At 40.7% G+C, this 14,468-nt stretch overlaps 1 protein-coding gene across 1 annotated transcript; it reads left to right on the top strand.

Moving 5' to 3' along the window:
* The first annotated feature begins 2,841 nt into the window (after window positions 1-2,841).
* Window positions 2,842-14,416, top strand: znf292a (zinc finger protein 292a). The gene is made up of 7 exons (XM_015029443.1): window positions 2,842-3,057; window positions 3,781-3,859; window positions 5,797-5,932; window positions 6,024-6,226; window positions 7,083-7,219; window positions 7,705-7,846; window positions 8,089-14,416. The coding sequence occupies exons 1-7, from the start codon at window positions 2,870-2,872 to the stop codon at window positions 14,119-14,121; spliced, it is 6,918 nt and encodes a 2,305-aa protein (XP_014884929.1). The 5' UTR covers window positions 2,842-2,869; the 3' UTR covers window positions 14,122-14,416.
* Window positions 14,417-14,468: the final 52 nt, after the last annotated feature.

The following is a 14,468-nucleotide window of genomic DNA, read 5'->3' as shown; positions in this document are numbered from 1 at the left end:
AAAAAAAAAAAAAAAAAACGGGATAGCTGCGTTAGCGGCTGCGAATGCATTGATGTGCACTAAAATAAACGCTTTAAAACAACTACAAATCTTCCTTTGTGGGTTTGGAGTGTTTTAAAATGGGGTTACTTTCTGAGGGTGCTTCATTGATCGCTGTGATTTTTTTTCTTCTTCAATAGGATGCTAGCCCGGGCCTTTTCCCTCTAATTAATCCGGCTAATTACATCAGCGCAGATGTTAATTACGGTGTTATAGCTATCTCCATTAACGCGCTTTACGTCTGAAATGAAGTGATCCTGCTTCATCTGCATCAGAGCCGCTGATTTAGAGGGAAAAGTGTGTCAGTGGTCACTGACTCCATTACATCCTACTCATTAATTAGCCAGCAGCTACCTAAATAAAACCTCCAACTGTCTCCATGCTGCACAAGTCATCTTCACATTTCAGTCATTAATTTTACTTTTTTGTTGTTTCCTATTGATAAAAATCTGCTTTATTTTTGGTTTTAATGGAGTATTAGAGGTTATGATAGCATCATAGTGCTGCTGTGCTACATGTTAGTTTCACTCCCAAAGCAAAAATTTAAATTTGATCATGTTTTTCCAGCTGATACCGATTTTTCTTCGGTATCAGAAGAAAAACAGTATAGTTTTAAGATATAAATCCTAAAACTATAGGATAGAAATAACTTTTATTATTCCTCAGTGGGGAGTGACAGTAAGACAAAGCATTTAGAATTACACAAAAAAATGTAAACACCAGGAATGCAACAATCTACTTTTTACTTCTGATATCTGAGTTTTACTATCAACTGACACAAAACCAGTCCTGAATTGACTTAAAATGTTTCTTTTTTTTTTAAAACACAGACATAAATGTACCGAATTACAAATATATTTGATAACTCTGCACCAGCTCACTTAAATACACCAATAGCTTCATAAACTTGGTCAAACATGTAAAAACAACAAAACTTTAATTTGTTCAGTCAGTGCAATCAGGAGTAGAACAACCAATGTATAATAAAAAACAATAAAGAAGCTAAAACCGACAAAAATAAACTGCAGCTTCAAAAAGAAGCATTTGAAGTAATTTTAAATTTAATGTAAAATAAATAAGCACAATAATCAGAATTATACTGAGAAGATCTGCCCTTATGGATAGTTGTCACTCAATCTAGCATTTTTTTCAGTGATACCAATATTAATATTGGATCGGTGCATCACTCATATAAACTGGAAATAAGAATAAGAGGCTGTATAGAAAGGACAAATTCACTGCATAAGAAAATACTCTGCAGTTATTAGAAATGGTAGAGATGCTAATATTTAAATTTCAGAAACATTTTTTCTATTCAGACGATCTCGATATTTGGTTTAAATTACGTGACAGACAAGAGGAAAATGCAGTGTAAATGAATAAAACATTTATTTAAGTCATACTGCATCAAATCCCTCCAGTTTATATTTAAATTAAAATATGTTTCTGCATAAAATTCTGTAACTTAAGGTTAGCTCATCTTGGTTTTCTGTTAAATAAGAAAATGTCAAAGAATTATTCAAAATATGATTTAAGTAGACTGAAATCGATTTGTGTGCGCTTTGAACCGATTCAGGATTCCCAGGTTTAGAAATTGTGATTCTCCTTTGAATCAGTTTTTTTCTGCACCTCTAAAAACCATGGAGAACTCCGACACAAAAAAGAAAGGAAAAGATAAGTGCTGCGGCGTGGAATACATTTAAAAAATAATGTGCATAAATAAAAACAGGTTATTTAGAAGAAGTGGATAAAAAATTGTGCAAATAGCAGGAATGTTATTTGAAATCAGAAAAAAACAGCTCAAATAGTAAAATGTATGTAAATAATGACGATTGTGTAAAACAGGAAGAAAATAAAATGAAACAAATATAATATTGCCTCCATTATGTGTTATAGTAACACAACCTTAAACTTTATCTGTTTAAAGTGCAAATAATAAAAACAAAGTGAACCTTTATTTGTCCCTCAGTTTTATTACTGCTTAATAATAAGCAGCAATTAAAGAAAGAAATATTAATAGTTTGTTTGGGTCCTATGAACAGAAGGTTAAACTGCTATAATTCAGCTTTATTATATTCATATTTGTGTAAATATTCACTTTAATGACATGTTTACAGACTGTAAATAATAGAGGCTTTAGGTTTTGACACATTAAATTCATAGGAAAGTTTATTTTTAAGATTTATTTTCAGCATTTGACCCATTAATCACCAAGCAAAAAACATTCCTAGTTATGCGTCTTGGCATATAAAAAGAGAATGAAAGTGTCATTTTTTTGTTGATTATAGACTGAAAATAATTTAACTAGTTTAGTTTTGATGCATTTAATGAATAGAAAACAAAATTCAGATGGGTTAAATGGTATAGAAGTTTCAGAAAGATGCTAGAACATTTGTTTTAACTCGTATTGGTTCTGCTTAATGAGGTTTAGTGTAATGAAAATATTAAAAGTGGATCTATAGATCATCATCCACCAGCTGTAAGTTTATTTAATGGATCAAAGCTGAGATTTCCCATCGTTTTCGGTTTATAAATGCACCAACCAACAGCTTGGACTTTAATGCGTATTTATTAATGCATAAATATGAATAATTTGGTTTTAAAAAGCAGATTTTTGTTCTCTGTCATCTGAGAACAGCCTAATCTACTATTAAAAAAAAAAAAAATATATATATATATATATATATATATATATATATATATATATATATACACTTCACATTACTTTTCAAGCTGACATATTAAAGATTCACTAGTAAATCCGTATTTTTGTCGTATTTCTGGTATTTCTTTACATTTTGTGCATGTTTTCTGCTGTTAGCCGGTCCTGATGCCTGTGTGTGGTTTGTTTTTTGATTCCCAGGTTCTGGTGGAACATGCTGGGCGCTGGAAAACCGATGAAGACCCGCTGCCTTTGCTGGAGGTTTACACCGTGGCCATCCTCAGCTTCGCTAAGGCTGCTTCCTGTCTCTCCTCCGATTGTGAAAACGTGCCACTCCTACTTGAAAAGTTAGCGTTGTGAGTAAAAAACCTTCAAACTTGAGCGAATAAACGCTTTCCTGTTGGATTTCACTGACTGTGAAATAGCACTCATTTATTTCAACACTGTATGTTCTTACTTCTAGAGCTAAGAAATGTCCTCTTATTTCTAAACAATTTCTTAGATTTATATCAACATTTCAGATTTTATTCTCGCAAATTTGAGACTTGGAGTTCTGAAATTTCCACAGATTAATCTAAAAAAATTTGTGGCGTTTTTTTTATTTATTTATGGAGTTCAGAAATTTTCTTGGTTTTTCTAGAAAATGTCAAAAAAAACTTTCTGAGTTTTTGACTTGCAAATTTTTGACTTTTGGAACTCAGAAATTTCCTTTTTTGTTCGTAGAAAATTTCACAGATTCATTTCCAAATTTCTTGGGGTTTTTTCTAGCAAACGTTTGACTTTTGGAGCTCAGGGTCTTACTTGCTTTTTCTAGAAAATTTTTGACTCAAAAACTTTACTCATGTATAAATATGTTGAAGTAGTGCACCTCTAGTTAGTATTCATACTGATTTAAACTCTTTCTGTCACTTTTTGTGCTTTTAGTTACTTTAATGACGATATTTCTTCCCTTCATCACCTTTTTTCCCTACTGATCAGCACACAGGTTCCACAGTTATCTTCGGATGTGTTTTTGTTGAATGTGTGCACATCCTTGACCTAAATGTGGCTTTACTAAACGACTTGTGTTGGGTTCACAGGAGCTGCGCGGAGCTGCTGCTTTCGGTGCCCCAGCATGTCCCTGGTGCCTTATGGGAGGAGTTCCAGTCCTCCGTGAAGGTCAGCATCCCGCAGGCCGTCACCGCTGCACTGGCGCTATCATAACAAGTCGCTTAATTAGGAAAATACAGCTTATAAAAGCTGGTTCACATCAGTAAAATAATAACCCACATGTCAGATTCTGGAATTTTCTGCTGAGGCACTCCTTGTTGCTAAGCAACGGTGAAAACAGCTGATCATGTGACCAAACAGTAAAGACCCCCGCATACTCGGACCTACTGTTCCCGGACGGCCGGGTCTTCATACTCGAGCGTGCTGATTACCTAAAATGACAAATTCCTTTATTTCACACCATCCTAATCAGAACAAGCAAGTTTGATTAACTATTTGGGGTCTAACTCCGTTTCTTCTCCATCTGGGAAGCCTTAACTCACCTCTCAGTGCGGGACAGAGAAAGGCAGTGACATGTCGGTTCATCCGGCAGACAGCGAGCCGCTGCAGCGCAGCTTCCTACTGCGGGCAGCGGAGCAGCAGGAGGCGGCGCTGGCTTTAGCTGTAATCAGGGATCCATTCAATAAGCTCTGTTTATTAGGTTCCGAAAGCACTGCTGTGATCAATGTAATAATTTGTGCAGCAATCGAAAATGAGCACATACCCGATCATCCTTTCCTTGCTGTATTTCAAGAAAAAAGAAAGAAAAAGTCAGACTCAGCTTATCGGACCGCCGCTCTGCTCCGCTGCTGATAAAGAAGTTCTTGGTTTTTGTTCCTATAATTCTGCATAATTCACCATGTCAGTATTTGGGTGAATATATAAAACCTGTTGCTGTGAAGTATTTTTGCTTACGTGTCTATCACGTCCCCGTTACAACTTTATGTTGACTTTTATCATGTCGATGTCAACTTTGGAACAATACGAACTCAGATAACCCTTATTCTCAACCTTATCAGCCCGGTACCACATGAAACCAGTTCGATGTGAACACTGTTTCCACCGGGTAGTTTACTGTACGCGGTCATAAAAACCTATCCTTGCGCAGACATGTCCAGCCTGAAGTGGCCCCAGTATGTTGGGGCCTTTAGAAGGAAGACAGAATTTCATTCAGTTGGTAAAGTTGTTAGACTTTTATCTGTTCAAAATGTTTCTTCACTCTTTAAAGTGAAGTTTTACTTTTACTGGAGTAATTTCATTATTACTGCTCTACCCACTGAATGAAAAACAAACATACTTTAACCAGAAATTCACCAGACTCAGACACACACCTGCAGTGTTTAGGTAAAGTTTCAAAGGTTTTTTATTGAAAGAAAATTATTTGGAAAAAATTTCTATCTGTTATTTTCTGTAAATTTTTTGGCTTTTGGAGATCAGAAAATTTCTTCTTTTTTTCTAAAAAATTTCTCAGATTAATCTAAAAATTTCTGAGTGTTTTTCTTCTTGCACATTTTAAACTTTTGAAGCCCAGAAATGTAATTGCTTTTTCTAGAGAGTAATATAAAAATTTCAGATATTTTCTAGTAAATTTTAGACTACGCAGCTTTTACCTGGTTTTATTCTTTTACTTGTATAAATTATTGTCTTTTTCATCCTTAAAATACATACATTTCCACGTAACTCTATATACTGATCTGTCTGGTGATGTAATTTTTAAACATTAAATGACTGATAATTTGATCAGTTACTAAGTACTTGAGTAGACTTTTTACCAAATACCTTTTACTTTTATTTGAGTAAAAATATGTCGAAGTAGTACTACTCTTACTTTAGTATAATTTTCGGGTACTTTACCCACCTCTGTAATTAAAATATGCTTGATTTGAAAAAAGTGACTTATTTACTTGGTAACTTGAGTCATGAAGTCATATATTTCACTCATTGATTGAAATATATGAGGGTACATAAGTTAGCAGCTAAGCTAATGTTGCCTTGATATGAAAAATGGCTCACCTCCTCTCTAAAGGTTTAGATGTGAATCTTTTGTTCTGTTTTGGTGTTTGCAGTTGGCACACAGCCTTTTGCAGGAAAGTGGGAGCACCCAGCTCCGTCTGCTCTCGGTTCTGGCTCAGCAGGACGGCGTCTGGACCAACGCCACGCTAAGCAGCATCCTGTCCAATCAAATTCCTCGGACTGAACAAGGTTAGCGCTCCGTCATGACGAACTGTGCTGCTGTAACCCCATGAAATAACTTGGAATAATTGTTAGATAAGTGTCTTTTTTTGTGTCTTAGTGCACGAATATCTCGAATCGGAAGGTCCGGCGCTTCTCAACATGCGAATCAAGCACCTTATCAAAGCGGAAAGCACCGACAAAGCAGCTGTGCTAGCAAAGATCTGCTCAGAGTACCCAGGGTATGAAGGAAAAGGCAACTTCAAGCAGACCTACTTGGTTTGCATCTGCATGACGAAAAGTCAGGAGCAGCTGATGGAAGAGGTAAGATAAAATCCTGTTAAAACGATCAATCCTTTCCAGAAGTTTCCACCTTAACAATTCAACTGGAAACAAGTAGAGCTTCAGCTACACTGTGAAACAAAACATCCTGTTTAATAAAAGATTTCAAGTGAACTTAACTTATTCTCATTAACTTGTTGAGAAACAAGTGGTGTGAATATTTGGATAAGAAGTGCTTGAAAACCTAACCTATTTAAGTTGAGTTCATGCAAAAACAAAGTTAAGTATTTGACTGGCCAACAAGGTGTCAAAGTTAAAAAAATATCTTTTGTTGTTTAAGTAATTACAACATGTTCATATTTATAGGTTAACTTAAGTTACGCTTACTAAATTGCACAAGGTGATGTTACTCAATCAGTTAATTTAATGAAAACTAACATATTTTGACGTGAGTTTAAATAAATTAATCTAATTGGCTTTTAGGATAGAATGAAGTTATTCATACATGAAGTTGTCTAAACTTTAGATGTACAGCTTTCAAATGCTAACATGTTTAAGTTTTGAAAACTTGATTTTGTGAGGCAACAAATTCGCCTACAAGTGAACTATTTTTATAGCATTACAATTATTTTAGTAATTGATTATTCTGATGATTATTCAGATTTTTTGAAAAATGGCACATGCTGTAGATTTTTGGAAGGAATTTTCCCTTATTAAATATTTTTTGCATAAATTAACCAAAAGTAATTGAAGTTTAAAGTTTTTATTCATTAAATGAATAGAAAAACACATCTAGATTTTACTTTATCCGACCTGAGCTGCTGCTTTTATCTTTTCTAGAGGACAGGACTCAGAATAGCTCTGTATCCAGTGTTTTTTTTAAAAATGTTTTTTATAGATTTCGTCGATAGACTGCAAAGATGCTCTTGAAATGATCTGCAACCTGGAGTCGGAGGGCGACGAGAAGGCGGCTCTGTGTTTGTGTACGGCCTTTCTGAAGCGACAGCTCCTTCAGGAAGACGTTTACTGTGCCTGGTGAGTCCCAAACCGCACCTCATCTCTGGGGCAATTATCACATTTTTATTAAAATCTGTGAATTTGGACTATCTTACTATTATAACTGAGAGAATGAAAGTGATGAACATTTTCAATATATTTTGAGGTAAAACCAGATTTGATTTCTTTCAGATAGCACACAGGTTGCTATTGTTTTTATCTTAAGTCTGCTTAACATTTAAATCAAGTTTCTAGCTGCCATCAGAAACAAAAATCAGTAACATGAAGACGAGCTAATCGCCCTGAAGCAGTTTGGCTCATGTCACCATTTTGATGATTAATAATGACTAAAGCAGAGCTGAAGACTGTGGCCTGCGGCTCCACATAGCGACAAAGCCTGTAATCCTACTCCATTGTTGACGCCCTGTGTTAAATGTAAACAAAGTCCTTAGTTTAATTTTTCCGAATGCTTTTCTTCGTTTATTTTCAGAATCTCATCTGGCCTTATTTTCTTCCTCTTTCAGGGAACTTACGTTGTTTTGGAGTAAACTGCTGATGCGGTTGGAGGCGTCTGCCGATTCGTTCCTCAGCCGCAGCAAGGAGATGGCACTGCAGTGTGGAAACGTCTGCCACATTCTGTTTCTCATCAAAGTTATCCAAAATGAGGTAAAAAAAGAAAATACTGCATGTGCAGAACTTAATATTATTACGTTATTGTCATACGACTTTATTTTGTTCTGATATTATGATTTGTTATATTATTACCATGTTAATCTGGTAATATTATGACTATGATTCTTTAATCTTGTACTACATTTATTCTGGTAATATTATGATCTGTGTGTGTGCAAATGTTAAAATGTTGCCTGAGGTCTCGCATTTATCATATGTTCTGTTTTTTTTCCCAGGTTGGAGAGGTGGGGCTTCCAGTGTGCGTAGAAATGTGTATTCAAGCTCTAAAAATGACCTCCAGTGATCACAAAGAAAGCAAGTCTACCATCTGTAAGACCATTTCCTGCCTCCTGCCAACCGATCTAGAGGTCAAACGAGCATGTCAGCTGACCGAGTTCCTCCTGCAGCCAACCGTTGACTCGTATTATGCCGTGGAGTCGTTGTACAACGAACCCGACCAGAAGCCGGAGGAGGACGGGAGTCTGCCGGTGCCAAACTCTTTGCGTTGCGAGTTGCTGCTGGCCTTGAAGACACAATGGCCTTTTGATCCGGAGTTCTGGGATTGGAAGACGCTGAAGCGCAACTGCTTGGCCCTGATGGGCGAGGAGGCGGCCATTGTCTCTTCCATTGACACGCTCAATGACACGGATGAACAGGAGATGGAAAGCGCACTTGGCAAACTTCCCGAATACAAGGATTTGGAGGACTTCTTGCTCACAACTACAAACGAACTCAATGAGATTACAGATGAAAAAGAAAAGAACAGAGAGGCTAAAAAACTTCGGGAGCAAGGGTTCGTGTCCGCCCGCTTCCGAAACTGGCGGGCCTACATGCAGTATTGTGTTCTGTGTGACAAAGAGTTCTTGGGCCACAGGATCGTCCGTCATGCCCAGAAACATTTCAAAGATGGAGTGTATCTCTGCCCGATCTGTGCTGACAGTTTTGAAAGCAGGGAGGTGTTAGAACCCCATGTAGCATCACATGTAAAGCAATCATGCAAAGAGAGACTGGCAGCGATGAAAGCTGCGCGGAAGGTAACCAAACCACCTCAGTCACCTAAAAGTCCGACAAAAATGGTGAAAGTTGCAGCCAAGGCGAGCATGAGTCCCGTTAAAATCATCCCTCAAGTTGGCAACATTTCTGCTACGCCTCTTAAGATAGAGCAACCGACGTCTGACCCTCAGATCAGTCAAGACTGTTACTGTCCTGTTACAAACTGCACAAAGGCTTTCAAGTTTTTCCGCAACCTGATGGCTCACGTCAGATCCCACAAGGACGACGAGGAGGCCATGAGGTTCTTAGAGATCCAGAAGCAGAAGGTGGTGTGCCAGTACTGCAGGAGGCAGTTCGTCAACGTCAGACACCTCAACGATCACCTGCAGATGCACTGTGGCACCAGACCGTACATATGCATTCAGCTGGACTGCAAGGCCAACTTCAACTCCAACTCTGAGCTCCTCATGCACAGAAAAACACACCCCGAATTTAAAGCCCAGTGCATGTTCCCAAACTGTGGCCAAGTTTTCAGTGAGGCCTACCTATTGTATGATCATGAGGCTCAGCATTACCTCACATACACCTGCCAAACCGATAACTGTGGCAAGATCTTCTACTCACAGTCTGAATTTCTGTCTCACCAGGAGCATCATAGACCAAATGATGCTGTAAACAGTTTTGTTGTAATTAATCAAAACCCTGCTGTATCTGCGATGCCTGATCCTCCTCCTGAGAGCACCCTGATGAAGGAAGACGCACGCCCTGCCGAGTTTGGTTTTGAAAGGAACAACAGAGAGGCGTTCATGAACGACGTCTCAAAGGCAAATGCATCGCCATGCAGATCACCAGAGGCTAAAGTGAAACACTCAATTGAAAACATGCTGAATTCAATGGCCGGTCATGGGATAAAAGAACCGGAGAAATGCTACACTCCACTGACTAACCCCGCTCCAGCACCTGCCGATGCAAACCTACCACCAGCGCAGCATAATGTGACCAGGCAAGGAGATATTCCTCCGGCATATCCTGTTCCCGTAGCAGCTCCACAGGAACACCAGCATAAGGAGGTGCACTGCAGCGAATTCCCAAAAATGGTCCCACAAATCATGTCTCCAAAGCAAATCAAGACCGAGATTCCTGCCTCCATGCAGGGGTATCCCTCCAGCACCCCCGCCGTTCCTGCGGGAAACGAGGAGAACCTGCACTGCTGCCCGAGCAATGACTGTTCCCGGGCATACAGCACAAACAAGAGTCTGTCCAGGCACGTTAAGAAGCAGCATCCTGAAATATTTGAAGACTGGAAATTGGCAAAGAAATATAACAAAGTTGCTAAAATCACAGCCAAGAAGGGGAGCAAGCGATCCAACCCGCCAGCGATACTATGCAACAAACCAGTGGTGCAGCAGATGGATTATCCAATGGGATGCTCAGCCTCGCCCTCTCAGTGTTATCCTGGATCAGTTGAGCCTGTGCCCATTACTCCAATGGTCAACCCCTCATTGTACCCCAACTGGGGGGGGCACAACAATCCCAACACAGTGATGCAGTCAGACATGTCGCAGTCATGGTCTCCTCCTATGAATAACCCCTACCCTGATAGCTTCAATATGGGTGAGTACTCGTCCCGGAGCTACCCCTCCTGGCAAGCAGACCCCTACCACAATCCCTTGCCTCACTCTTCAGACCGAGAGCCTTCAATGGCAGCTATACACTCCTCCTCCATGTCCCCCGCCCCTTCAGAATCAACTCTGATGTCTCAGTACGTCTCCAGTTCTCTCATGCTTGACAACGGTGGACACATGCATAATGGAGGACACCAATATGGGCTGATGCATGCTGATAGTACCGGAGACCATCCGGATGCGAGGAAAAGTGGGCAATTGGATAATGGGAACAGCCTCTCGACCATCGACAGCCTTCCTGATGGAAGCTACCACACTCCGTACGCACAGAGCGAAAACTCCTGCCTCACTCAGTGCTCTTCCGTTGACGTTCCCATGAAATGCGCGACCCCTGAGGCACAGGTTGCTTTAAAGGACTGCGGCGAAATCAGCAAAACAGAGACAACGTCAACCCCTGGTTTCGAACAGTTGGACAACTCCACTGATGGCGTGGTCAGTCCACACAGCACCACTCACAACATTTTCCCTTATGATGAGGAGTGCCCTAATGCTGACTGCCTGCCTAACCCTTCAGATGAGAAGGGCAGTGACACCGACACCCTAAAGGCGAAACGCAGCCGGCTGAGCAAGCGTACCAAGTGGCCTGCAATCATCAAGGATGGGAAAGTTATATGCAGAAGGTGCTTCAGAGAGTTCACAAGCACCAAATCTCTCGGTGGTCATCTCTCGAAGCGCTCACAGTGCAGACCTCTGGATGAAATTGACCTTACAGCGGACCTTCCTACGTCGTTCCTGGATTTCCTCAACGACCCTCATGTACCCGACACGAATGGCTCGGTGTACAACGTGCCAAATGGAGATTTCTCAGATGGATCTTGCAACCTCACCACCCTGATTTCACCTGCAATGTTAAAGCAGGAGCCTCAGAGTACAAACATAATGGATGATTCAAACTCCTTCCCGGTTTGCTCGGCAAACCAGCAGGACAAACCGGCAGAGACGGCTAATCCCACACCTCCTGGACCTTATCGAGAGGATAACCTGATGGAAATGTCCAGCGCCTTTCAAAGGATGGACCTGATTGAGGCGGCGCAGGAGAAAATGCGGAATGCTTTGGCCTTAGAACAGAAGGAAAAAACCTCTGAAGCAGAGAAAAATAAAAGTAAAATACAAAATAAAAGTGATGAAAAACCCATTGAAAAGGTACCTAAACCTTTTAAATGTGACCAGGATGACTGTGAGTTTTCTTTCATGACGAAGGAAGCCTTATTCAAGCACTTGAGTAAAATGCATGATTTTTCCACTGAGATGATTGAAGAGCTCAAAAGAATCCCATCCAAACTGTCTCCATATCCTTGCCAGATCTGTCCAAAAACATTCACAAGAACAACAGGCTTGAGAATCCACTATGAAAAGGTTCACCGGCTGTCGAAGGCAGAAATGCAGAAGTTAAAAATTAGTGCTCGTAATCGGCGTGCCTTCAAACTTAACAAAGATGGCCCGTTGAACAGTCAACCAAACAGTGAACGCAACACCAATCCGCCTGCAGCGTCTGCGCCTGTTATGCCTATTTTAAAACAAGAACCAATCGACATTGCCATAGCACCTCAACCAGATAATGCAAATCCTCCAGAAGTTACTCAAATCACTCCAGGAGATGCAGCAAAACAGCTCTCGAGGCCTGAGATATCGACTGTTACACGACTCCCATCACCTCAAACTTATCTGACTCAAAGGCCACTTGGGGAGGGGGCACCACCAGCACCTAAATTAACTCCAGAGCATCCTAAAGTGGCTGTCATACACAGGAGTCCCAAAAAGAAAGTCAATTCCAGTGTGAAAGAGAAACTGAGTCCTGTAACCAAAGCAAATGAGCAACAAGAAAAACCAGACGTGTGTCAGAATATGATAAGAGAACCAAAGTCCTCCTCTGCGTCTGCCTGCCCGTCCCCAGAGAAGCCGAGCAGCTCCAAAAGCACACCAACGAAGGAGGAAAGGAAGGACAAGCTTCCAAAAAGGTTGAGCCTCAAGTTGTGTGAGACGGACAACGCCTTCAGTCCGTATAGACCATACAGGTGTGTCCATGAAGGATGCACCGCAGCGTTCACCATCCAGCAGAATCTAATTCTCCACTACAGGGCCATGCATCAGGCGTCGCTTCCTCCCCTCAAAGCCGAGCCAGAGGCTGAGAAAATGGTCCTGGAGGTTGAACCGGAGATCATCCCCAGCATTGGAAAAGACGATGAAGTCAGGTGTCAGGTGAGGAACTGCTCCAGGGTGTTCATGGGAATCACAAGGTTGGTGCAACACTACCTCCTGCTTCACAAGTTCACCTGCGACAAAGCCACTGCCATGATGGCCAGCATGAGCTTGGGGACCTTCAACTGCGATCGGCCAGAGTGTGCCCTCCCCTTCGATTCTGTGGAGAAGTACATTGAGCACATCAAGAACTTTCACAAGGAGATTGCCATTTCTGAGAGGGGCTCGGTCGATCCGACGTTCCGGTGCGAGTATGATGGGTGCGACCGCGTGTACACTACAAAATCCAATCTGCTCCGTCACCTGATCAAAAAGCACGACTATGTCTATGATCCGAAAGCAACTGATGGGAGACGGACTAAATCGATTGGACTCTTTCCGGGAATTAACAATGGAAAAGAAAACGTGGAAAACAAAATTAAAGTGAAGAAGAAGAACACTAAGAAGAAAGACGGGAAGGCCATTGAACACTGGACCAGTTTTGGTAAGCCTACACTAAAATCCCATGAAGAGGCGTCTGCGATGTGCACCAAGAAGTCCGCCCTGCAGTACCCATGCATGATCATAGGATGCGACACGGTGGAGCGGGCTGAGAGAAGTATATTTAAGCATTATGCAACTCACGGCCTCACGGAGAGGTACATCGAAGATCAAAGGAGTCAGTTCATCTTCTGCAAAAAGTATTCACGCTCCAGATTTAAAGATACAAGCAAGTCAGAAGGTGCATCAAGTTCCTCTGAGACGGAGCCGGACGAAGGGGAAAAGCTTTGCGAGCAAATGTTTGGTGAGCAGGACCCTGAGGAGCAAAATCCTGAGGAGAAATTAACCCAAGACGAAACCAAGATGTTCGCTGACAATACTGTAGAATCCCAAGCTTCCAATGTGACAGAAGGAGGCGCTAAAAGAGGGCGACCCAGAAAACCTCCACATCCCACACCAGCTTGTCCACAAAGGATGCAAACCCTTAGAAACCGCCTGACTGTTACCAGCTCAACAGAGAATTCAAATCCTGGGACGCCGACCCCCCAGGAGCAACGAGACGACAGCACTTCTCCGAGTTCCTTCAAGCCTTTAGGGCTAGAGGACTCATTCCTCACATTTTTGGAGACTTCTGAGACAACGAACGCTTCTAAGCGGAAACTAAATGAGAAAGGCAATGTGGAGGTGCCCCCCAAGCGAAAACAAATTCACAAACAGAAAGCTGCATCCAGGAGCAAAAAGACTAATGAACTGAGAAACCGCAGCAGGGTTGTAGACTTCAGAAATCCACTAAATCTTAAATCTGTGAGTAATGTAAAAATTGTTATGGATAAAACATTTTCAGACGGCGCAGATTCTGTGCTTAAGCAGTTACAACATATGAAGCCGATGGTTATTATTAAGAGGTCATAGCCCAGTGTTTTGTTTGTAACTCAAAATTACTCAGGATCTGAGATGTTATGCTGCAGAATGGTTTGTTTCACAAAGCATCAGATTTCCAACTGTTAACAGTCATTACCACAGGTGACAATGAAATGGCCTATTTTATACTTCATTACATAATGTCTCGGATGATTTTAAGTATGTATGTTAGTTATAATAACCAGGTATTCTATAGGGCATAGATTTTAGGATCATGTTTGTATTTATGCTTAGTATTGAAGACGTTTTTTTTTTTTTTTTTTTTTTTTTTTAAAAGGGAACTTTTTAAAAAAAAATTTTTTTTTTATATTTCCCTTGGGGTTTTCATTTTTTTTTTT

Source organism: Poecilia latipinna, unplaced genomic scaffold (genome assembly GCF_001443285.1).
Source record: "Poecilia latipinna isolate Pla-1442-1.1 unplaced genomic scaffold, P_latipinna-1.0 Scaffold153, whole genome shotgun sequence".
Classification (NCBI taxonomy): domain Eukaryota; kingdom Metazoa; phylum Chordata; class Actinopteri; order Cyprinodontiformes; family Poeciliidae; genus Poecilia; species Poecilia latipinna.
This window is presented reverse-complemented; position numbering and strand designations above follow the sequence as displayed.

Excerpts from the sequence above, each read along its gene's own strand:
- znf292a (XM_015029443.1), top strand. The coding sequence starts at position 2,870 with ATGCCTGTGTGTGGTTTGTTTTTTGATTCCCAGGTTCTGGTGGAACAT. Across the intron at positions 3,860-5,796 it reads AGTTCCAGTCCTCCGTGAAG|TTGGCACACAGCCTTTTGCA; the intron begins GTCAGCATCCCG and ends TGGTGTTTGCAG. Across the intron at positions 7,220-7,704 it reads GAAGACGTTTACTGTGCCTG|GGAACTTACGTTGTTTTGGA; the intron begins GTGAGTCCCAAA and ends TTCCTCTTTCAG.